This window comes from Lithobates pipiens, unplaced genomic scaffold (assembly GCF_037356315.1).
Source record: "Lithobates pipiens isolate NorthernLeopardFrog02 unplaced genomic scaffold, aLitPip1_a1.2 Scaffold_10, whole genome shotgun sequence".
Taxonomy (NCBI): Eukaryota; Metazoa; Chordata; class Amphibia; order Anura; family Ranidae; genus Lithobates; species Lithobates pipiens.
This window is the reverse complement of record NW_027507686.1, coordinates 183391259-183417883: the sequence shown is the minus strand read 5'-3', so window position 1 is coordinate 183417883 and position 26625 is coordinate 183391259. Positions and strand designations below refer to the sequence as shown.

The 26625-nt window shown below is 39.8% G+C and overlaps 1 protein-coding gene across 1 annotated transcript in view; it reads right to left on the bottom strand.

Annotated features, from left to right (window-relative positions):
• The window catches only part of LOC143926064 (uncharacterized), a 96597-nt gene extending 71336 nt beyond the window's left edge, over positions 1-25261 (bottom strand). Inside the window, exons 1-16 of the mRNA XM_077450223.1 lie at positions 25183-25261; positions 21462-21723; positions 21266-21380; positions 15903-15990; positions 14817-14923; positions 12208-12424; positions 10353-10478; positions 8960-9077; positions 8181-8319; positions 7415-7525; positions 7144-7213; positions 5037-5174; positions 4703-4867; positions 3866-3960; positions 3176-3302; positions 1535-1790 (exon numbers count right to left, since the gene is read on the bottom strand). Of these exons, the coding sequence (XP_077306349.1) occupies positions 1535-1790; positions 3176-3302; positions 3866-3960; positions 4703-4867; positions 5037-5174; positions 7144-7213; positions 7415-7525; positions 8181-8319; positions 8960-9077; positions 10353-10478; positions 12208-12424; positions 14817-14923; positions 15903-15990; positions 21266-21380; positions 21462-21723; positions 25183-25261 (2213 nt within the window). The remainder of the gene's footprint in view (positions 1-1534; positions 1791-3175; positions 3303-3865; positions 3961-4702; positions 4868-5036; positions 5175-7143; positions 7214-7414; positions 7526-8180; positions 8320-8959; positions 9078-10352; positions 10479-12207; positions 12425-14816; positions 14924-15902; positions 15991-21265; positions 21381-21461; positions 21724-25182) is intronic.
• Positions 25262-26625: the final 1364 nt, after the last annotated feature.

Sequence of the window (26625 nt, the reverse complement as noted above, 5' to 3'; positions counted from 1 at the left end):
CTCATCCTATGCCTAGGCAACAAAGAAGAAGTAAGAAAAACACCAGAGAACACAGTTTTATGATGCCTGCTGTGCATACTGGCAGACCACATTGAAAGGTTGTGGTAAACAGAAATGTATGAAACATTTAGATTGAAATTAAACTCAGCTTTGTATTAGAAAAGTAAAAAAAACACAATATATGGACCATGAAGATTAAAATGAAACTCCGACTTTGTTATTGGAAAAAACAAAACAAAAACAAATGTATTGCAAGAATTACAGCAAACGTTTCCTATTCCTATTCTATCCTGTTGATATTAGGCATAGGCCATGGCAGTAGACACAATAACATTTTTTAAACCAAGTACCGTATTTATTGTGCGTGTTATATGCCGATCCCCGCCGATCTCCCCCGGGGTGTTAAGGAAATGAGTGAGCAGAGCCGAGATATACAAAGCCGAAGTACACTTGGCTTTACTCAGCTCCTCTCGCAGTCCCGCCCACCTCCACTGATTGCGAGAAAAGCGAGCGCCGCTGACATACAGAAAGCCGAATGTACTTCGGCTAGTCTCGGCTCCTCTCGCAGTCCCGCCCCTGACTGTGAACAGAGCCGAGTCCAGCCGAAGTACACTCGGCTTTCTGTATGTCAGTGGCGCTCGCTCCTCTCCTCTCGCAATCAGTGTAAATGGGTGGGACTGTGAAAAAAGCAGAGTAAAGCCGAAGTACGCTCAGCTTTCTGTATCTCAGCTCCGCTCACTCCGCTCTGCTGTCCGCTCACAGTCAGTGGAAATGGGTGCCAAATTGAAATCAGGCAAATACTGCAAAGAGACTGGGCAAGGCTAAAAAGGTACTGGGCAAGGCTATAATGATGGACAAGGCTGCAGAGGAACACTGGGCTTGGCTGCAATGATGGACAAGGCTGTAGATGGACACTGAAAAGGCTGCATTGATGGGCATTTTAATGTAAGTTTTTTTTCCTTAAACTTCCCTCCTAAAATTTGTTTTCCTTAAAATTCCCTCCTAAACTTGGGGTGCGTGTTATACGCTGGCGCGTGTTATACGTTGATAAGTACGGTAATAGGATCTGCACCAATCCAGGTTCATTCTCAGCACTGTGTGAAATATTGTTAGGCCAGCATGCTGATAAATGTTCAAAATTTGCATAAGTATTCATTAGAGTCGCGGTAAGCTGTTTTAATTAACCCAGGCTCATGAATTGATATACCAGGGTTAACATTAGGACATTTTCGTCAATAAAATCTTTTGTTGCAGTAGAAACTTAAACACACACATATGCAGGTGTGTGGAAGATGCTGTGGTACATAGACCACCTTGCATATATGCCCTTTGGGTTATCTATGAGGGTGAAGAAGGGAACCATTTATACTTACAAACAGATACTGATTTTGGGGACATCCTGGCAAAAAAAAAAAACTTAATGGGAAAAGTAAATAATAATAAACAGCTAAATAAAAATAAATTGAAGTAATGTCTTAAATTCTGTATTAGCTTGTATTGAAACCCCTGATTACCCTGTTTTTATATAGCTTACCACATGGCACCATTGTCATAAATGACCTCTCCTGGGGGTACCATTGAACCATTGTAGTAACAAGGGCAGTTCCCAGCTGGTACACAGGCTCCATTGTCATCAATGAATGTTCCATTTGGACAAGCACAGCCATCCAGGGGAGAAAAATGGAAGCTGCAGCTGGGGTCAGGCTCACTGAGAGAGCGACAGCTTTTCTGGCAAGTAGTAATAGAGTACTGGTAAGTGCTGTTTTTCGGGCAGCCCTTTGTGTATTTTTCTAAAATTGGAAAAGATGAAAATTACATTAGCCATGACAACTTTTTTTCATTTGTAAGGATTTCACCCTAAATCACCCTAAATTTGGTTAAAGCAGCAGATAATATTTGATTTAATATCAAAAGATAGCTTGCACCTCTGTAGGTATCTAGTTTAAAAGTTTGACTTTCATAAAGCCATTTTAATATAGAAATGAAACAAGTTTAGAAAAATGTCTTAGAGCCAACCTTACACTTAAATATAAGGTTTCCTTATTTCATCAGGGTCCCCAAACCCCATAACATATTGTCACATTTAATAGTAAAAAGTGAAAAAATCGATTGGAGTAACGTTAGTAAATATACTTAAATTACCCCTGGTTTCTGCACTGGAGAAGATTACATAATGATCTTTCCAGTGAGACCCTTAGAAAAATCTTAATTCCAAATCTCATAAGGAAATTAGACCAAAACATTGCAAACAGCGTTCCCAGGATCTCTTTATCACCTTCACCTAGGTACAATGGGCAGAAGCCGGGGATAATTATATATTTTGCTTTTCCCCCCACAGGTTTGCTTTTTTTACACTTTAATGGTGATTTGTCAAAGGAGTGGAATCTCTAATATCATAAGTAAACCTTACATTTTACTACAAGGTACTAATCTTGTCAAAAATAATAAGCATCTTATTATATAATATATGTATCAATTGATCGGTGTCAACCAATCTATACTTACCACCAAACCTAGAAAAACAAGGAGGTAATGGAATATAACACAGAGTCAGAGCTAGACACTTCATACAACCCCCTACTAGATCCCCAAAAATCCAAATTACCTTTTTCTCTATTCTTTTTTTTTTAACTTATACTAATTTATTTCTCATAAACCCACTCAAACTTGTTCCTTAAAATATCCAGGAACTTCCATAAGATTGAGTGAAATAATCAAACTAAAAGTTATTATTTTCCTTCCTAAAATTACAGATGTTTATATTTCAACAACAAAGAAGCACATAAGCACCTACTTAGACTAGAAGGTATATACATTACCTATTCAATCACAAATTGCAAAAATAAGGAGACTACTTCTCATATTAGGATACTGGGTGTAAATGTACACCCAGAACTGCTGAGTTATAGCAAAGATACAGCTTAATTCTAAATTTGAGACATTTTGCAGATCTTTGTAAACTTATGTATAATATTTATACATTATGTAATAGAGCTGATCTAAAAAATAAAAATTGCGATACTAAACTCTCTGTACAACAGAAGACAGATTTCTCAAATACACAGAATGTTACTTTACATTTTTATTCAAAAGTAATCATTGCCAAAAAAATGTTGTCAAGGTATAATGCAAATGTCTTGGATAATATCCACCATATAAAAACCTCCATACATACCGCAGAGGTCGCCTCTCCATCCAACCAGAGTCACTCCCTCAGCAGCGCAGGCCCGTGCATAGGCAGATAAGGCTGCACAAACACGGTCTTCACTATTCTCATAGTTACAGCTGTCATACATACAGTTCTGTTGGTACAAAACATAATTATAAATCATTTCTTAATGATCAATCTTAAAATAGGAGGGTCTACTGAAGGTTTGCAAGAAATATGCTGATTTATAGAAAGTTTATGTAAAACATTTACAAATAGCTTATTATTCCTGTGTAACTGAGTATAATTGGTAAATATTAAAATGACTATTGATTTTGCTATTATATTGATTTTGAATGTTATACATTATTTAGATTTAGGAAAGTTATAAAAATAAGGCTTTGCCAAAAGCAGGTAAACTAAAACGTCATAATAAATTATTTAACACCATATTTTCTTTAAGATAGTGGAGTGGAAAATCTGGTGCAGCTCTGCATAAAAACCAACCAACTGTCAGTTTTATTTTTATTTTTTTGTCAAAATATAATGGAACAAGCTATAGTTAGAAGCTGATTGACTACTATGCACGGCTGCACCAGATTTTGCACCCTTCAGTTTTAGTAAATCAATCTCAGTGTCTTTTATGGACATACATGGTCTATTTTGCCATGTGGACTATCTAACACATTTATTTTTTCTTTAACACAGATCACTCACCTTCTCATACACAGCTGGATGCACAACAGCATGGCACTGAGCAAAGGTTCCCTTGCTGTCCGAGAGCTGAGAGCACCAAAACTTAGCAAACCTCTCTAAAGATTAGTAAAAAAAGGGTTAGATGCCATTAAATAACTAAACAACTTTTTATACAGATTAGCTTTGTTGAAAGTCTATACGATATTCATAATTTTACCATAAAGTGCACCTGTGTTTATTTTATGCACAACAAAGCCACAGATTCATTTTATGTTCCACTAACCCTCAAGCAGTACTCTATTTGCCCATTGGGAGCAAATAGAAATACCCATTAGGTTTGGATATGGAAGACAATATTGATGCTTGGTGATTAGCCCAGCACGGTCATATGGATGTAAGGAAAGTCCTCTATAAGCTCGGAGTTATGACTTGAAGCTTACACAGGGCAGGAATTAGACATTTACATAATCTCTCATAAACAATGGAATTTAAGCTAAGCTATGTAGGAACTCCAAACTATTACACATACACACACTTAATAAACATATGCGGACAACAACTTACAAGGGCAGGATTTCTCCCACTTGTATGACTCGCATATCTCAACACACTATAAAGCAGATTACCAGTTTTATGATCAAAAGATCATGACACCATTATTCAGATTTAGCAGCTTTGCAATTTAGTTTTCTCTGCACCCTCAAACTGCACACTTGGCTCTGCAATTAAGTCCTCCCTTTGCTAACCCTACATTAATACCCCACAATCCCAAATCACTAAAATATATATTATTAAGGTATTCAAAAATATTTGAAAATTTAATCTCATAATATGTTTATAAAAAGATTCCTCACATACCATTGTCTACACTGAGTGCACATGGGTTTTCATAACTGTCCTTCACATCACTGCAGTCTGCCTGGCTCTTCCAGGTGTTGGCAAAGGAAGCTGCTGCCCCCTCAAGTGCTCCACTCAGAGACTTAAAATCATCTGTCCGGACCTTATTGAAGTCTCCACAGAGACCTAAAAACATTGAAAATAACAATATTCAGTTAAAATGAATAAAAAGCAATGTAGTGTCCCGAAGGGCCACCGGTAAATCAAGCCTTATTTACACCTGTTCACATTTACTATACTCCCAGGAACATTAAAGACTAAAGCCCCAAATAAAAAGACATGGATAAACTTTTACCGCATGCATTTCCTTGGTACTCAGGGTCCAGGCTCACTGAGACCTGCATGACTGGAACAAGCTGAACCTGGATCTGGATCCCATTGAAGGTCTGAATGACCAGATAAAAAGAAGATGGCTGCAACACAGCAAAATTATCTGAAAAAGACAAATGTAAAGAATGTAAATTAACAACCTGGTATTCAATAAACAAAGGAAATCCAAGAAGAAATATAGTATGTAGATATTTTACTTGTACTTCTTAAGCAAAAGCTGTGACATGCTTCCATCTGTTTCATCACATGCATTTATGTTTGATTAACTCTGTACATTTCTTTATATAAAACTAACAATTCACATAGCACTTACATATTATATATGCACAGCAGTCCATACCCTCAAGGATTTTACAGTCTATGGTCCCTATCATATATGCATGCACAAGTGCAGAGATAACATGCAAACTCCATGCAAATAGTGTTTTAACTGGGATTTGGACCAGGGTACCTTGTGCTGCAAAGTAGAAGTGGGACTGTGCTGACCATATGAATAGAGGATTTCAGGTTTTAGAACTGCCACAGGTTGACATTCTTGCCATTGTATTTTTTCGCCCACATTGATATTCCTTTTTTTCATTGCTGCCTAGTAATGCCATGATTTTGGGTTATATGCATCAACATTGCAGTGTACACCAAAGACTACTTAGATCTATTGTGCTCTTTCATTAACTGGTTAATTAGGGCCCAGTGGATTAGCTTATTTAATTATAATGCTGCACTCTACAGTATACACAGAGTCAAATCAGTTAAAAAAACAAAACTGACTTATTTATCTGCCATTATGGAACTGCATATATTTTATCTCCTCTAACTCCTGGATTTGAAAACCAGTTTATCCACCTGCCCATGTATGTGATTCTCTGCTTCTGGAATAGTTATAATCTCACCACTCCCTTTAAAAGGGCACTGTACATTCCTGACAATAGTTGCAATGTAGACCGGTCAAAAATCGACAATTACCTATAAATGGCAGACAGGAAGATACTTGCACCAGGACCTCATCAATACCATACATGCATTCATTTATATCACAGGTGAGGTGGATCATCTATGATCCTAACAGGTAGCAGAAGGGCCACACTAAGGCATGGGCCCCAAACTTGACTTTACAAGAGCTGCTAATGGCAAGAAATATATCCCGCCAAGAACTTTCAGAGTGCTACCTTCAGAATTGCCTGGCTGGAGACATCTAATAGTTCAAGTAGGACAAAAGCAGAGCAGAGTACCAAACAGTTATGTGAAAGTGAATTGGTAACTAAAACAAAGAACAAAAAAATATTTATCACAGCTTACCAGTCCTTAGATGTAGGGGGTGAATTTGCTTTCTTTTTTTTATTTCTAACTAGGAACATTTGTGTACACAAAATACCCGATAATCTTGCCAGAAAAGCAGTGCCCTTGTCGTTTCCTGTGAAATGCACTGAAGACAATCTTCTGTAAGCTACCAATTGCCTGTGCTACTCACATAATGGAGGTGAAGAGCTACAAACAAGTTTGTAACCCATATCAGGAAAGCAGTCTGGGTGACAACCATAACTCCCCCATAGATACAGTGGAGGAGTGTCTTAACTACCCAGGAACAGGAAGTGAGTTATTTGCAGGATTACTAGGTAAAAGTAAAGCAAAAGAAGGTTGAAACAAAAAAAAAAAGCACTACACCAAAGACTAGTAAGCTGCAATGTATTACATTTTTGGTTTTGGGTTTAGATACACATGAAGGTCAGGATGGTCCAAAGGTCAGAGTAAGAGGTAGATCAGCATGGTTGAGGTTTAAGCAGAAAATCAGAGCAGGTGGCAGACAGAAAAGAAAAACTAAATTCTAATCGTAATTGTAACCAATGGCAACCAAAGGTAATGGCACTGACACAAGCCTAGACACAGGATGTTTGATCAATCCAAGAATAGGGCAAGATGAAGCAATAAGCTACCTGCAGACTATGAGATATGCACCCAGAAGGATACGGAAACAGATTGGAAAATCTCATTGCCTGGCTCAGAAATGTTCCTTTTTTTAGGCAGTGTATGACCACCTTTCAATGTACAGTATGATATCACACAGAATTCTGTACCTGTAACTAGTGGTGCACGAGCGTAGATCCCATTCAGAAGCACAGTTCCTGATGACTTCACTGTCAGAACCTACAGATTACAGAGGTGACATCAATTTAGGAAAGTGATCAAACTAAAAAAAAAGGCTAGGGCAACTCAAGTTTTAAACAGGACTAACAATGAGCAAAAAAAATGGCAAAAAGTGATATTCACTTTGTATACTACAAGGATATTTTTAGTCAGTATCTGGAAAGAGAGGTAAATTGTACTGGTGCACTGAGCACTACTCACTGTTTGTCCTTTAACCAAAGACAGGGTGATACTTCTCAGACAAGTTTCGGTATTGGTCACTCCACATTTCCTCAACTCGGCCAGCACAGTGAACATGTTTGTGACACAGTCCTACAAGCAAGAACCAAGGGGAGAGTTATTGGAATGTGGTATGTAAATAGCGTCATTCTAAGGATTACTGATCAGCAATACTCTGGTGTTTGTTTTGCATTAGAAAAAAATAATCTAAATTTAGTGATAATATATCATGTTCATCTCTTCAACAAAAATGTTTTATTACGCTCCACCTACCCACCTGCCAGAATTTATGTAAAATTGAATGCTTTATGCTAGGCATACACTTCACATTGTTTGGGGTTTCTGATGAACTGGCTGAATTTCACTAAATAGATGGTCCGGTTGGCACCGTCCCGCCTGATATCTTTTAAATAAAAAAAATCAATGGAGCTGGGCAGAAAATCGTCAAACAAACAGCAAATGCATCCAATCAGATGCAGCTGCTGTTCAGGTATTCTGACAGCCGCCAGTCCATTATATTGGAATACATTGGAAGCCACAGCTGGAAATGCAACCTTCAAGCTGAACAAAAAAAAAATCTGTAAGTGTATGGACAGCTTTAATTGAATCTCTGACTTACAGGATTTATTTTTTCTGAAAATAACTACATAAAACATTATAGTAGAACTACAATGGGTAAATATGGTGCATATCAAAATTCACCATATGGCTACTACTGTGAACTCGAAGGCTTGATGAGCAATGTTACCTTGGTAAAGATGTAGCTACAGTCTCCATGGAAGTTATAGTGACCGCCATCATAGGTGTAGACATGTGAGCCTCCCTCAAGTGAGCAGCGTCCAGCACAAGGCAAAGCCTTACAGCTCCACTGACCACCATGACAAGTGCTATAATAAACAATGCAAACACAGTCAGATACAATAATATTATTCATGTTTATTGCTCAAATTCATTTCTTGTAATTTCAAAAAGCTTTAGACGGCTTTTCCAACTTAAAATAGATGTTTCTATTTAAGACTGATGTTCAAAAATGTATGTATTAGTATTTTGCAGTTATGAGAAGAGGATACTAATGAAGAATTCTGATAGAGAATTTATAAAAGAGACCTTTCCCATAGGAAAAGCTGTACTAGCAAAGAGGAACTCCAGGCACAAAAACGTTAAATGTATTCCTCAGTAACCAGGCAATGTGCATCAAATGCCTTTGCAAACCCAGATATAACATAATATATTACATAATATGTAATTTGTACAAAAAAGTGTATGTTGTGAGAGAGCAGAGCTGTTGATTGGGCCCAGCAGGTCCTTGAGCTATAGGCTCCCTTTAAGGAAACTACAGAAGGGGGCGGAGACATGACCAGTCACATAGCACAAGGAGAGGGATCAGTAGTGACTGGTCTTCTTTACACAAAGCTCTTCTAAAGAGGCAAAGTGGAGGAGTTATTTTGTGCTGGATTACTGTACAAATTGGTAAGAAATACACCAAGAAATGACTGAGCACTTTCACAGCTAATTTTTAGTTCTTACCAGTTGTGGCAGTTGCTGGTATAAAATGATCCTGGTGCAAATTTCTTATTGTTGTAGGTGCAGGAACATTTACTGAGAGGGATGCAACCTCGATTATCAACATCATCCAGTACCGTTCCTGAAAAAAAACATTGACTGAGATTAAAAGATGGTTCTAATAACTCTTATTATTATGGTACTAATAACCAGTAAATGCTGCAATGACTTACTAAGGCCAGTTTACTTATTTTATGCTTACACTAGGAGTCAGATAGCTTTTCATATACATTTGCAGGCAGTGAGGAGGTGATATGTTGCCTGTTTTAACCCCGTAAATGCTGCATCACTGAACTGCAACCACAGGCATTGGACATGGTTGCTGGGGGGTTGTGATGTTGCCCCTATTTGCTTGAATGGGTCATGCTTGGTGGCAGGCTGTCTGCAGACCACAACAGGGGCATCATTTTTTGCCACAGCCAAAGCAAAGCACCACAACCACAGCATGTGTACACCCCCATCTGCTGCCTTTGCAACTTAAGTGGAGGGTGGGTAAAATGCAGATCAACTATGTGTTTTTTTGGCGCCACCCTCCCTCATCACAAAAGGGGCTCTATAGGGGTTGAGAATCTTCACTCCGAAAACTGAATTCATTTCAAATATGTAAGCATGTGAAAAGAAAATTCCTGTATTGGATAATCAAAGTGAACACAGCTACAGATTCTCAACTTCTGTAAAGAAATGACCTACATTTTGTCATCCTTTTTGAACAACTGAGTTTCAGATAACTTTAGAGGATGTTTTTTTTTTTTTTTTTTTCTTTTCCACTGATCATTGTCTCTCCACCCCATTTTAAACATTTTCCTAGGTGTATGATATACCCGGTGAAAAAAGAAAAGTTGGGAGGCTTTCTGTGCCGGAGAAATAGAAACCTTGGTTCCCTGATCCATTATCCACTCCCAGTCGGGTACGGACATTGGTCCCACGTCCCTCTCCCATTTCCTTTTACTTTTGATCATGCCACTTCGATCTAACAATTTATCCCCCAGCCTAGTGTATATGAATGAAATCAAGCCTTTAAGCGTATCTCGAGACATAATTTGAGATATCACCGGGATCTGGATCAACTGTATCTCCTGCGATCTAAATTGGGCCTGAATTGCGTGTCTGACCTGGAGATATTTGTAAAATGAGCGGTTTGATAAGGAGAATTCAGATCTTAAGTCAGCAAATGACCCAATAGCTGAACCCTGAACAATTTGCGCTAGCTTATGTATCCCTTGAGTTTCCCATTCCTTTAGAGGATGTTGATTTAGTAGTTGAATATGTTATATATCTGTAGAAATAACCTAACTCAGAATAATCACCAAAAACACACAAGGAATGCTTGCTGTTAAATAAATAAAAATGATTTTACCTGGTGGACAGAAGCAGCCATCTATGCAATGATCTTCACAAACAAGCGTCCGCTCGGAGTTGGAACAAGTATCAGCACAAGGGGAACCGCATTCATTATACTTCATGTTCATTGGACAGGTCCTCTCTGCCAATAAGAGACTCAAAGTCAGTAAAAAGTGACATATTTTAGAAAGTAGTGGCTTTACAACTGGTCAATAAAAACACAGAAGAATGTCCTCCAAAAAATAATGGTCTATTGAGTTTGCCCCCTTTTTTTTAACCTTTTTTTTATTTGAGTATAGTTCTATGTTTGTCCTTAGTATGTTTAAATTCACCTACTGTTGACTAACTTACTACCTCTGTTGGAAGTTTATTCCTGTATCAACTACTCCTTTCATCAATGTTTTTTTCTATGGTTACTTCTGAACTATCCTTGCTGATATGTTCTTAAAGCAACATAAGGGGACATACATGGGCAGATCTTATGGGCCATTATAAAGTCTGATCATTACAGTGACCATCATATAGGTGGCACCAACATCTCTGGTTCCTGACGTTTTTGGATGTTTTTTTAACAGTGAAAGAATTGTTATCTTTTTCTTTGGAATCTGCAAGAGCACTTGCCACAAAGAACTATAAAGCACATTATAAAATGCTTGGATTGGTCATAGTACATTCTATTTATTAAAAAATGCTGAAATCCATTAGACCACCTGAAAATATTGCAGAGTGTATGGCAATGCTGTATCCTGGCCTAGGCCAACAAGGACCAGGCCGAGGGCAGCATTTTGCTGCATCCCCCCCCCCCCCGCATGAAAAAAAGCAGCCTCCTCCTGACTCCCACATGAAAAGAGTCCCCACTGCCTTATGCTACACTTTTAATGTACTTTTTTCACGCATGGTTTTTGCAACCTGCTGTTTTTCCTCTATAGGAATATCTTTATGCAGTTACTCCTGTTTTATTTAGGAAAATGTATTGAAATTAAACATACACAGGTTAAATATCTTTCAATCTGTGTGTTGACATATTTTTGGGTTATTTTTGGCCTGATTGAGTCCTAATTCTTTGACTATGAAACTGGTTTGTGAATTTACATGACCACCATCAAATAGAACATTAGTTGGGCAGGTCCCCATCCCCAGTGTTCTTCCTGGGATAAGTGGCACTGACAACCAAGAGTGGTACCTGTGTGGTCAGATCACCATTGTATGTCCAATAATCCACAAATATGGATTTAGTCCAACCCTATTTGCTGGCCCAATGTGATGTAATTTAGGGGTATTTTAACAGGTGAATATGAGCACTTCCAACACAACAAAGTGCCTTTGTTATCACTTAGCACTGGCATTTGTTCTGACATCAGTTTGAGACGTTTCAGTGTCAATTCACTGACAGGTGCATTTGACCTCCTTCTGACCTGCATTTACCTGTGCTTCATGCAGAGTTTGCCTTCCAATAGACTGGAGGGTGAGCTTTAGGAGGAAAAGGTGGGCCCTAAAGAGGAAGGGGTGTGGTTTATAGATGGCAGGGTGGGGTGTGACCTTGACAGGAAGGGGCGTACCATATTTAAATTAGGGGGTGCACGAGTTTAGTCAGGCCTAGGGCAGCACAAAACCTAAGTACACCACTGGTGTATGATCAGCTTCATTATTACTACATTGTATGTGCACTCCTTTCATACACCTACAAATCACATCGGGTTGATTTACTAAAACTGGAGAGTGCTAAATCTGGTGCAGCTGAGCATGGTAGCCAATCAGCTTCTAACTTCAGCTTGTTAAATTAAGCTGACAATAAAACTTATAAGCTAATTGGTTCCTATGCAGAGAAAAGGACATAGACAATTAAACAGGCCAAGAAAAAATGTACTTACCACACATGGTGCCGGTTCTCCAATTTTTGGGCATCCCACCAGCATGGGTGCACTGCCTGGAATACTCAGACAGGGTATCACAGAAGCACGAGGCATCAGATGAATTCTGACAGCTACAGAGGTCAGACACACAGGCCTTGATGTACAGATCCTGAGGCACACGCAGGTCACAGTCATCGAAGGCTGCATTGGAAAGCATGCGGACACAGGTCTCTCTCTGCATGGAGAAGATCAAAAACATTAACATTGCACTGTATGTAAGCATACTGTATGTGTACCTTAAGCTCATGACAGAATGTAGTGATGGCTGTAATCATTATAATGTGTAACTACCAACATGAAATAAAGACCATCATACTGTCATTTTATGTAGCAGTATTGCCTATCCGTATACAGTATATGGTTTCCACACTTTGAAATGGGGATACTTGTGTGTAAATTAGCAACATTTCAATGGATCCATGCTCATGATTTCACCTGTGATCTTGCAAACTGCAAGAAAAGTTTCAATTGTCCTAAAGAGCAGAAGAGGAAATAATGGTTCACATTATAAAACTATACTAGTTTTGAGCTTACTTTTGACAAGGACTATGGGGTTAATTTACCAAACCAATTAGTCTGTTAAAGTATATAGTATATATTCAAAATTTAAAATCTTATATTTATTTCCACATTCTATTTCAATTATTTCTAGCCTACTCCTATTAATCCGAATAATTGTTAAGATTGTAAACTTACCTTGTGAAGGTCCCCACGCATTTATTTTTCAAAATTCTGTGACATGTCTTCACTATGCCTTGTGAGTAGGCACTGCTGTGTCACACATTTCACAGAACCTGCCTCCTGTACTACAGCAAAGAGTTTTAGGAGATGGAGTCTGTACAGGAATCATAGCTTGCAGGCAGCAAGGTACCATGGGATATGTAGTCCTTAGAAATCGAAAGTAAACAGCAAAAGAGCAGTTGCAAAGCACGCGGGGAATCCAGGAAGTTGTGGAAAAAGATGGCCAGCAGATGGGCATGAAACATGAAAGGCGATTTTTTTAAAACAAGCCTATATTGGATTGTTAAAGCGATTGTAAGGTTTTTTTTTTAACAAACAAACATTTCATACTTACCTCCACTGTGCAGCTTGCTTTGCACAGAGTGGCCCCGAACCTCATCTTCTGGTGTCCTCCGGCGGCTCTTGCGGCTCCTCCCCACATCAGATAACCCCCTAGGAGAAGTGCTCTCCTGAGGGGGTTAGCTTGAGAGCACGCTCCTGAGTCCAGTATTCGGCATTCATAGCCGCCAAATGTATGACTCGGCTCCGCCACCCAGCAGGAGCCCATGGCTATTCTGCCATCAATCTATCCAATCAAGAGCCGAGAACCCCGGGAAGTGAGACACCGTGTCCCTGCCGGGTGAAGTTCCAGGGCTCAGGTAAGTAAGACAGGGGGGGGGGGGGCTGGGGGGCCAGTCACTGCCAGGTTTTTCTACTTTTGCAAGTAGAATGCTAATTATTATAAAATAAAAGTGTATGCTATGACCAAAAAAACTCCTTTAACTTTGCAAGGGAAGTTTTCCCTAGCTTAGTAAATTAGGTGGAACTCCATTGACTTCCATCGTCCAATCACGTGCACACAAAAATGCTAAGCAGCATTCCTTTTGAGTGCAAGAATGAGTTGGAATTTTTCAGTTACCCTATTACATAATTAACAGCAGAATCTACAAGTCATTATAGGAACAGCAATAAAACATATGAGAGAGGAGAATTTAATAAAACTGGAGCAGACAGAATCTCAAGTAGCTTTGCACAGTAACCAGCTGGATCAGAAACCAGCTAATTCAGCTTCTTCACTTAAAGTGGAACTTTACCCATAACAACTTGATAAAAAATAATGTTCTTTAGCAAGAAACATACATTCCACATTAATAATTACAATACCAAAATTAATGTGTGTTGTAAATTGCCTCCAGCATGGCTCCCGTTTCTTCTTACTGGAGGCTGCCATTTTGCTGAAGCCCAGAGCCCCATAACAGCAGTAAATCATAAAGTGGAACTAAACCCAGCAATTTAACAGTTTAAAAAAAGTTATATTCCTGGAATGCTGGGATTGCTGTCATATTTGCTTGTGTCCTCAACCAAACTGTCAAACCATCAAATGGCTGGTGTCATAACTGATCACATGGGCAGCACCATGGCAGTTGCAGATCAAACAGAAGCAGCTTCCTTGGTTGTAAAGGAGAGGAGGGTTTAATTCTGCTTTAAGGCTGTCAGCAGATCACCCTCTACTCAGCAGTGCCTAAAAATGCCTAAAAATGGAGAGAAACTGAGTATGTACAGAGCAGGGTGAAGCAGTGTATTACTGGATTATAAACAGTATAGGCACTTATTTAGATTTTTTTACATAACTATACCTGCAAAAGGAGCCAGCCTAAAGTGATCTATCAGGACTTAATTTTCTGACTAAAGTTTCACTTTAAACTTTGAAAATTTTATCATTCTATCATTAGAATGCTAGAAGCTGATTGGTTGGATTTACACAGCTGTTGTAGATTCTATCTGCTTGAATTTTAGTAAATTCCTCTCTTTGTCTTTTCGTTTTAAAATTCTTTCTAAAATCTTACCAGATTGCTACAATTTTTAGGGGCAGATGGTACAACATCTTCACATTGCTCCGTAGGTCCATCCATCTTTTGCAGATTTCCAAACTGCACAGGTGTCAGCTCGATATCTGTATAAACACACATATTTTCACCAACATAGTATGTACAATATATTTTATAAAAAATTATGTCAAAGGAGTATCGGTGTCTTTTACAGTGATTTCCAGCTTATAGAGGGATCCCATAGTATATTAAGGCCGCGTACACACGGGCGGACTGTTCGCCCAACTTTGTCCGCTGAACAGTGTTTGGGCGGACAGTCCGCTCGTGGGTGGGCTTTCAGCGGACAGTTTCAGCGGACAGTTTGACGAACAAGGTTTTTCGGAATTTCCGAAAAACTGTCCGCTGAAACCTTGTTTCAGCGAACAGTCCGCTCGTGTGTAGGCTTGTTCGTCAAACTAAGTTCCGCGCATGCTCAGAAAGGATTTACACGCCGAAAGTTATAATGCAGTGTATAGGGCGTCGTATTTTTCGTCCCGTCGTACGTGCCGTTCACGTCATCGCGCACGGTTTCAGCAAACTGTTCGTCCGTCGTGTGTGGCCATGTCCGTCCATGCTAAGTTTGAGCGGACTGTTTGCCGAAACTGTTTGACGGACAAAGTTGGGCGAACAGTCCCCGCGTGTGTACGCGGCCTTATAGTTCCATTGGTCCAAGATGGACAGATGTAAATATAATGTGTATGGTATGGATAAATATGTACAAATATCCATACCTTAAATTCTTCTTGAAAAAACAAATTTAATTCGACCCAAAGCCATTATGATTCAATTCCACATAACACCACTGTGCCCAATTATGTCTGATATTTTTATTTCATCTTCAGTATAATATGGCTTTAGTATACAGTGATTGGATAATTATCTACTAATAATACTACATTTATGTGACCTGTTCTACAATATGTGCTGATAGCTATATTATAAAATGAATTTGATTTAAAATAGCTTTGTTGAAAAATTGTATTCGGTGAAAAAAAGTGAGTTTCTGTAAATAAAAAAAGTACTAAGAATATGTTATAATACAGGATTATAAGTAGTAGAACATACTTTTATCCACAAACTCATCCTGAGTCAGTCCATTCATGTTTCCACACAATCCACATGTGCTGTTCATGTATTTTGATGGAACATTCACCTGTAAATCAAATTAACATAAGTGTAAGATACAAAGAATAAAAGGTCTCTGTGTCACATGCCTGCCATAGGCAAAAACGTTGTCAAGAAAGGAAGTAATGGCAGCATGAAAGAAGAAATAGTTGATTATTATTTAGTCAAGTCTAATAATAAACATGCAATTACATTAAAAAGGGCCTAAACTCAAAAAGTGAAGATTTACTATGTTAGGATGCATTCACACCTGCGAATACGCCCAATATCAATTGCATGGGAGAACTCTGGAGAGTGATCATCCCTGAACACAAGAAGTCTGTGCCTGGGGCTAATCACTGGCAGCTGATCGCTGCACGATTACGTGTGAGCCGCCACAATTAAATGCAAAAGCCGGTAGCTGTGAATGCACCCTTATATTGAACATCTACAAATGATAACTGTGCTTTAGCAATGCCCTGCAAAATGTACCTTTTGTTTGTATTTCCTCCTGAAAAGTAGCAGTGCACTTCCTGGTATGTGACTGTGCCTAGGCACTTCTGTGCCTACAGCCTCAAATCTGTATATCTCCAGTGTAAAATTAAAGTGGTTGTTAACCTCCCTGGCGGTATGATTCTGTCAGGAATTCTATTCCAAAAGCGGTACAATTCTTTTGCATGAAAATTTGGTGTTATGTATCATAGGCCTGCAATTCTTAGTAATTACTTACTAAAACCTGACCAAACAAGGCTCTAGTAGACATCCCAGATGTGATAAAGTTAGAAACACAAAATCATGAATTATAATCTTATAAATAATATAATTTTATTCAATAATGTAATGTGAAATAATGAAATTTGTCAAACAAAGAAAATTCAATAAACATCCTGAGTGTGATACACTTTGAAGCAAGGTACAGCACACAGTCCAACATCACAATCCGGACAATAGAACCAGCTTTCTTTTCGGACTTTTTTTCCACTGCTATCTCTCTTTAAGCAGCAAACCACGCACATCCTGGTAGGTGCTGCCTTTTTTGCGGTTGGTTGTATGTAGTCCACAAAGTGACGACCTGTTAGGCGTTCTGGGTTGACAACATCAACAGCATGTCGTCCAGGTCTGATCGCAGGTCCTGATGGTGTCTGGTGTTGGAGGAAAATCTGCTCAGCCACCTTCCAGGTAAAATCAGCATGAATAAGAGGCTTGCGACTCTGTGCTCTATATAGGACATATGCGTTCCAAAGGCATTGCTCCAGAAGATGCCAAAAAATCTTTTTATAATATTTTTTTTGCTGCTTGCGCATAGCCGGATAAAATGTAATTGCCTGATCGGCTCTGTCCACGCCTCCCATAGTGCAATTATAGTCTATGACGACTTGCGGCTTCAGCACATCTTTCCCACGTTTGGTGTGGACCATGGCAGTGGCGGTATTGTGCACGGTACTCATGAGACACACGTCCTTCTTATCTCGCCATCGCATTGCCATCATCTTACCCTTCTGCCAGGCAACCATTTCTCCGGTTTTTTGATTTTTTCGGGAGAACAGAGATGGCATGTCACGTCGATTGGGCCTAACAGTACCATACGCATCGGTCTTGTTTTTTAGCAAAACATCAAAAAGTTCCGGAGATGTATAGAAGTTGTCCATGGTGACACAATATCCCTGGTTCAGCAATGGCTCCAGCAGTGTGAGGACTGATGATGTGGCCATCCCATAGCCGCTGTACCTGGGGTTGAACTTCGTGCCTTTACCGGTGTAAATGACCGAATTCCATATGTACCCGGTGGATGACTCGCAGAGCATGTAGGACTTTATGCCAAATCTCGCTCTTTTGGATGCAATAAATTGTATCCAGCTCAGGCGTCCCTTGTAGGCCATCAAGCTTTCGTCCACGAAGACATCCCTTTCTGGCATGTAGGTCCGTTGGAAGTTGCTCACAATAATTTGCGATACCTCCCAGATTTTTTTGAGTTTGGGTGCAGGATGCGTGGCCTCATCAAACTCTTCATTGTTCGTGAAATGGAAATATTTCATGATGAGGGAAAAACTGTATTCGGACATCACGGTGCCAAAAAACGGAGTGGCCAGTAATTTATTGGTGGTCCAGTACCATTTTTGGAGCGGTTTCCCCACCACTCCCTGAAGAATGATGAGTCCCAGGAACTGCCAGATGTCCTCTTTGGTCACTGGTTCCCACTTTCTGCTTCGGGAAAACCTGGCATGCAGCATAGCGGATTGCTGTACCTGGTAGCGATTTGTCTCTGTGACAATTTTTTCAATTACATCCTCAGTGAGAAATAATTGCAGGTATGCCAGAGGATTGTCACGTACGACATCTACCTTCATCCCAGGTGATCCAGTGAAAGGGAATCTTGGCGGCGCTACCTGGTCTGTATCGCAGTCGATAGGGCACCAATTGCGCACATCGCTGAGGTCAGGTGCAGGATCATCACCGCTGTCACTTGTCAGATCCAGGTTAGTGTCAGACGACAAATCTCCCCACGACTCGCTATCGCTAATTTCTGCGAGCAACTCCGTGTCGCTATCGCTGTCACTCAGCTGGTCCAATGGTGATTTTGTAGCGAATTGGCGCTTTTTTGATGCCATGTTATATTTTATTTTATTGGAGGCAAGGGGCACTGTATGGTTTATCAGTCAGATAGAGATGATACAGTGTAATCCTCTCAGATTACAATGTATCACCTCTATTTATGTGTTTGTGTTGTGTTAACTTTTTGAATTTCCCGCCCAGTTCCGCTCCCGTGCGCCGCTGCTGCTCGCAGAGAACGGAACCAGGAAGTCAGGATGGCGTGACCTCGCCGGCGATTGCGTCGGCGATCACAGGGGAGGACACGGAGGACAGTGGAGAACATCGCTGGAGCGCAGGGAGAAGGTAAGATCTCCGCTCGCCGCTCTGCAATGTTACCCCGAGCGTGACTCGGGGTTACCGATAGTACAAGAAAAAAACAAACCCGAGTCACGCTCGGGGATACAGCTAGGGAGGTTAAGACAATCTAACAAATATGAACTATCCACTCTTTCTCCTTATGCGTCTCCCTCTGCCTCTGTGTGTGATTTATTAAAAAAAATGCTGTAAATACCTTATGTAAGAGCCAAAAGCCACGATCACATGATCCGCAGGATCTCTCCTTTTCTCCTCTGTCAGATGCAGCGGGAGGGACCGAGATTCTCCCGCTGATGTCCCTCCGGAGGGGAGGAGGAGGGGAGGAGACACCCAGCCGATCATGTGATCGTGGATCTCGGCTCTTACATGAGGTATTTACAGCATTTTTTTCTATATAAATCGCACACTGAGGGGGACATTGCATAAGAAGACAGCACGGATGGTGCATACAAGTTAGAGTTATTTAACCTCCCTGGCGGTATGATTCATTCTGGTTTTAGGTGCTGAAAGCGGTACAATTATTTTGCATGAAAATTTGGCGTTTTATATTGTAGTCCTGTAATTCTTAGGAATAACTCTTTTAAATCTGTTCAAACCAGAGTCTAGCAGACGTCCCGGGTATGATAACGTTTATAATATAATAAAGAATAATAAAAATCATTCAATAATGTAATCAAATCCTAAAACACTGAAAAGGGACACTTTTTGGTTGCTATGGACAATCTCCAAATTTCAGGCAGAAAAAACAGTATTTATAATATAAAAGTGCATGCAGGGCATTGCACAGACCACTAGAGACAAAGGAGGTGTGTAATTTTTTAATACAGTACTGTAATCTGTAAGATTAAAGTGCTGTGTGTGTTATGTGTCTTTTTACTTTTTTGAATTTGGTGCCGAAACGTCGCAGGGAACAGAGCTCGGAGGCATTCAGCACTGTGTGAATTGAGCGGAGGACAGCTTGATCACACAGCGTGGAGGACATCGCTGGATCCAGGGGACAAGGTAAGTAACTCTCCCTGTGTCCTCCCTGCATCCAGCGATGCGATCCCGAGTCTGGCTTGGGGTTACCGCTCGTGTTAGTAAAATCCCAACCCGAGCCAGACTTGGGATTACCACTAGGAAGGTTAAGCAACAGGAGTGGATGGGGTGACACTGGCATGAGCTGACCTGCAGGTTGGGGAAGGAGGACACAGGAGACAGAGGAGACACAGGACAGCAGACTGACCACAGTGTCAGGGCTCAGCAGCCACAGTTACCGTGGTCACTTTACAGAGAGGAGGGGAGAAACTGGCAGGATCAGCTAGGTTTTTTTTAGGCGTTACAGGTGGCCAAATGACACAGCACAAGAACTTTGTCAAAAAGCAACAGGATCTATTCTTTTGGGTTAACAAATGCTTTAAGGGTTTGCTACCTGTAACTACTAGTCTCAGAATAATATGTAAGTCAGTAATAGAGAAAGATCAGCTACAGGAAGACTGCAGGCAATACTGGTAACTAGTCCGTTGGCCTCTGCCGGTTTTATTTTGAGCACAGCTTTCAAAATTAAGTTTCTCTTAATGATAGTCACATTTGTATAAGGCTTTATGCACACTGCATACACGGGCTGTACAGTGTGTAGAAATGCATAATCACTGCTGCTGCATACAGCCACCCATCAAGTTGAATAAAAAATGCGGCTGTATGCAATTATGCGCCGGGGTTACTCAAAGCACCCACACACTAAAGTTTGCTCTGAACACAGATCATATGTGTTCAGAGCATAGGTCTGTGAGCACGTGGTGCTTTACACAACCCCTAGAGCATAACTGCGTACAGCCACATCTTCTAATTCATCTCATGGGTGGCTGTATGCAGCAGCAGTTTGTCCCCTGAAAATGAGTATACAGACTCTGCATGCTGTACAGTTCCTGTACAGATGTGTGCATAAAGCCTAAATGTTATTTCTAAAGAAAAGCATACTATTGGACATTGCAGATCAAATCTTAAGCTATAGTAATGGTGGATAGGGTAGATTTAGGGCTCTTCACACCATAGCATGCATCATGGCCCACATTATAATAAGTGTTGCCCCAACACATGGTAGTGTACTGCAGTTTTTTGTAGCAATGCAAAGTTAATTGCATCCCAATGCAGAATTACAATTCACTACAAGGTATCTGCATTAAGGAACACCACAACACCCAGATACTTATGGTCTGTGCGTTGTGCTCACTGCTTAATAAATGGTGGTGCAGGACCTATTTTTCCATGTGTTGAGATGTCTTGACAGTTCATTAATTTTAAATGGGCTGCTTATAATAACGCAATGAAAACTTTGGACATTAAGATATAAGAGAGCTACTTTGATAAAGGATTCGGTGTGTCACTAACACAAACTTTTGAAAATAATTGTGGATGAGATGAGTAAAGTTTTTTACCGTGACAGCATCAGCTTCATTCCATAAAATCGCTACTCCCAGCTTGGAAGAAACTTGCACATATACACTGATGTACTCAATTTGTACTCCAAACTGGCTGTATGGAAGAGTGACCCTGCAAGAAAAGTTGTTTTATAGAAACTTGTATATGCTTGGATTCAATTTAACATTAATCTGTGCATTCTCAATCAGTTACCTTTTCCCTCCCACTTCGATCACACCTTTCTTCATCTCGATGACAAGGCCCGCAATCTTTATCACCACATGGGACACCACTGTCCTATCTGAGCTTGAAGAATGTCGTATCTGGATGTTGAAGTCTTCATATGTGTCTTTACAGTTTGAGGCAAATATATAGTTGCAAGTTCCTGCAAACTGATAGATTTCTCCATCGAAGGTCTTATAGTGAAAATTTCCCCAAGTGCTGCAGACAAGGTTGTTGTGTGCCGGATTCATCACTGTTAGAAAAAGTATCAATTGGTATAAATAGGAGTGAAGAGATATATGTAGTTTGTCCCCAATGAGATTTCTACCCTTTTCAGGTAAAGGAAATTAGACAAGGCAAAATGAAAAGCCCAGCTCCAGTTGAAAATGATACTGATCAGACCTAGTTAAAATAATAAAAGGCAACTTCCATTGTGATACTGACTGTGTTACCCAACTTTCACAATTGTATTATATTTGATTTGCTTCATTGCATAAGCTAGAGTGGCATTAAACTGTATTGAGCCGACTGGTAATGTTTATGTAGAAGTCTTCTTTAACGAACAAGTGTATACAGTATATTTATGTTGAATACTTGATCAGGAAGAGACACTGATTAGTGTATGTGTCATTAGTTCCCGCAAAAAATTTGTTTTCTGTGGCAATGACAAATAAAGTCATCCATGGGGTTTTAAATAAAATTGTTTCTCAGGGACCCAATAACCCACACTATTGCTTATAGATAAAATATGGAACAAAACCAAACAACACTTGCAATACACTGGCTATACAAACTGGTCACTTATATGGAACAATCAAAACTACCCAGAACTAAACAAACTACAAAATTTCACTAATTGGTCAAGGAAAGGAGTGAACTTCATTCTGCAATTATATTGTGGGGGTATACTTCGAGACTTCCAATCAATCCGTGCAGAATTTGATTTACTGAATACCTAATTTTTCCAATACCTGCAGCTGAGACATGCTATAACGACACAGGCCACACCTTCCAGTTGGGAACTATCCAGGCCCACAGTGCTTACACAATTAATTATGTCATCATCCCGGAAGGGACACATTTCTTCTTTCTATAGCTCCCTTCTCTGCCAGGTATCTAAAACAATGACTGGATGGGGAGATGACATAGGGCATGTCTCGTATGAGGAATGAAATACCATATTAGATGTGCTTAAAGTGTCACTATCCTCCTCTCAGAAACTTACCCAACTAGTCATCATCCACCGTACTTACTGTACACCTGAGAAACTGCACAAGTGGCATAGAAGAGATGATCCCTTATGCCCACAAGGTCTTGTTGACAATGGTACACTTGTCCATATGTTGTGGAAATGCCCAAAACTAAAAAGGTACGGGGCAGGTTTGGTAAATATGGTCACTAATGGAATCTCAAACTTGTAACGAACCCTAAGCTTTGTCTTACACACCACACACATACACCACCATTCTTAGAGTATTATTCCTGGCTAGGAAACTAATAGCTAGAAAGTGGCTATCTACAATGGCCCCCACACAGGCAGAATGGATTACATCTGTGAATGACTCTCTTATCAGAGAGCAACTTACATACAAACACCGAAGTAGACCGAGCAAATTCGAAAACATATGAGAGCCCTGGGTGGACACTCCTGATCTGACACCATTATGTTTAGTCCACAATAGAATCTTAGGGGGCAGATTAGCACCGACAATAACACCAATGTAGATTACAGAGCCAAGAGAAATTAACTAAGAATAGATGAAGGGGAGAAAGCGTTTTTACTTGTTAGAATAATCCAGAAGGCATATACTATGCACATAATAGGTCCTGCAGATATTAGAATGGTTAAAGTTTCTTTACCCAATGGTTAATGTTTATTGTTAAAATTACACACCACTCCCCGCTGGTTAGGGGACAGTGGTACCCCACTCTGCTCGATGGCTGCAGCATAGCCGAGGGAAGAAGGGGAAGAAATTATACACGAAGGACACATGTGACCAAAAGGACTACAACCACAGGGGCCTTGATACACATAAATCTTTATAGTTTTGAAAATTTTTATTACAGTTATTAATGTATATGCAATGTAAATAACAGAAAGTAAGGCCATCCTGCATTGCTCCTTATGTGCCCTTCACAGATATATGACATATGCCATATTTGTAAGATGGAAAAGAAAAAGTTTTTGTATGTTTGAAAAAAATATATATATTTCTCAGGATAGCGTGCAGATTTACATGGGGGCAGGAGTAATTATTATTATGAAATAATCATTAAAGAATGAGTTATTAATTAATCATTACATTAGAAGATTGTGCTTGTTGCTTAGTAGCACTGCATAGCACTTCTCTCTTAAAGCAAGTGTATGAATAAGGACTGATCTAAAAACAATGGATTTATAATTGCTACCTATGGACTTTAAAGCACAATAGGACATGCATCTACAATGTGACACAATGGGGTTGATTTACTAAAACTGGAGAGTGCAAACTCTGGTGCAGCTTTGCGTGGTAGTCAATCAGCTTCTAACTTCAGCTTGTTCAGTTAAGCTTTGACAATAAAACCTGGAAGCTTATTCTATGCAGAGCTGCACCAGATTTTGCACTCTCCAGTTTTAATAAATCAACCCCAATATCTTTATTCCACCTTCAGCCAGAAACTGAACCTTGTAATTTTCCCTTCCTGATGCCAATCTATGGCAGCGTACGTGTGGTAGTAGCACCAACTATTTCTAGCCCACAGGACCAGTACAAAACTGTTTTGACACCCACACAACAGTCCTATCCTTGCAAAATTATTGGAATAAACTATGTGGGTTCAGTATGCTGCCAAGGATTGGCACCAAGAAAGGAAAATTACAAAACCTTTTATAACTTTTATAAGAAACTGAGGAAGCTACAACCTTTCTGTCAATATCAGCTGTAGTGAGGACTGCTGAGCCCAATAGTAGAGTTGAAGAGATGTGCCATAAGAGGACAGGTTGGCTGCACTTCCTATCATCTTCCCTTACAATCCAGCACAAGGTGCCCATTATGTTGGAATGTTTCTGGTAAAATGCACAGCACTTACTCACAATCCTTCTGGTATATTACAATAATACCTCAGAATGTGCATTCTTTAGCTTTTCCTTAAAGAGACATTGTACCTTTGCATATTTAGATCAAAGTGACAGTGGATGCTGATAGTCCCCACCAATCCCCAAGAAAATATAATTGCCAGTCTACAATCCCTGTAGGAGCTGCAGGAGCTCACCTTAGGTGAATCTTAGTTTTGGATGGTGTTGGACATGACAGTGATCAGGCCCATTGGCTGTCACAAGGGGGAAGATAATAAGTTCCCCCATACCAGGAAAATCTACTCCATTCAAGCAATAGAATGAGGGCCCTGGCAGAGGTGTTAAAGGAGTGACAATCATGAGCAGATCTTAGCTGGGGAATGAGCTACTAGGGGAGACAGTTACAGACCTGAATGGGTAAAGTGACGGTGTCACTTTATAACTTTGTCGGCTGTCATCAAATTTAGAGATCACCCAACATAAAATGGGATAGAAATGGAAGAAAAAAACAAACCTGAAAAATAAGACCATACATATAGGCAACAAAAAATTAATCTCAAATTTTGGCAACAAGTATGTCATAATGTATAACAATAAGTTTTATCGTAAATTTGGCCCTCTGGATCCATAAGATAAACAGCTTGTGAAAATTCTTACCTCGTGGTGGTGGTGTACTTAAGGAATGTGTGAGAGTCAAAGTAGAAAGGATCCAAATAACTGGACCCATAGTCCCCATGGTGCCACTCTTCACTGACAGTGGACACAAGCGTTCTGGTTCCCCCATCTACCCTGGCTGTTTATATAGACCAGCCGTATTGACCCTCCCAGTGGGAGATATCAGTAGAGACTTAATTTTGATCCAGCTAATTACACAAAAACCAAGCTTTAAGCCTTCAATTTCATAATAGATCTGAACATGTAATAGTTGGGATTACACTGATCCTTTGGTGTATCTTTTCTTTTCCCACATCATATCCATTATAGGATTTTTTAGTCTGAACAAATTAGTTCACCTGTAACGTCAGAACAGGTATTCACAATAGAAGAATCATACACCAAATGCAAACTTTATTACATGCAGGTGAACGCAGGTTGCATTGGAATTCTCTACGGTTCTTCAATAGACTTATTTGGCATATTATTTTTTCTGGTTCTGCAATAAATAAAATAATAGCATAGCAGTAAAGTACATCTTGCAGAATTGGTACTTGATAGCTCTGATAATAAAGCTTTTGGACATACTTTTGGAACGTTAATCATGTGCAGATAACTTAATGGCACACTATAAAACACTGTAAAATAATGAAATAACATTAGCCGTAGCACATGCTGCTATGAGGGTATTATGGTGCTTTCTGTGGCTACGACAAGTACGTGTACACAATTTGATACACTTTGATAAATATCTCTACATATTCTGCTTTTTGCTCTATAAGCACAACATGTGTGCATTTTGACCTGCCGCTTTACTTGTCACATATAGTATGTTTATGTTTAAAGTGAACATTCATAGCATTTGGCAAATTACAGTTGTTTTTGATATGTTAAGGTGGAATAGCGACATGCATACTTTAGTGCACCTTATCAGAATGGAAAGAACAAAAACTGGATTACTTAGGCCTCATTCACATGGATGCTTATTAGATCCTATGGGTTTGATTTACTAAAGACAAATACACTGTAGCCCTCTGCATGTACAGTTGCTCCAGAGCTTAGTCAATGAGGTAAGGCTTCACTTTGTAAAGAGAACCCAATCACATGCAAGGAAAATAAAAAGAACAACATTTTTGCTTCTGCTCATTTACAAAGCTCTGGAGCAACTGCACTTGCAAAATGCCACATGCTTTTTGTCTTTAGTAAATCAACCCCTATGTGCTCAGGCATACATTTCCCAGGGCTCTCAGTAGCCCAGAAGCCGCATGTGCCATGTACAGCCACCAATACAAGTGAAGGGCTCTATGTGTCCATGCTTGGCTAGATGCAGATGCCTTTTGCTCTGGCATTTACCTGCACATGTGCATACTGCGCTTCTCCCTGGATAGGACACTTTCATGTTTGGGGAAAAGCAGTGTATGAGCATACGCAGGGAAATGCTAATGC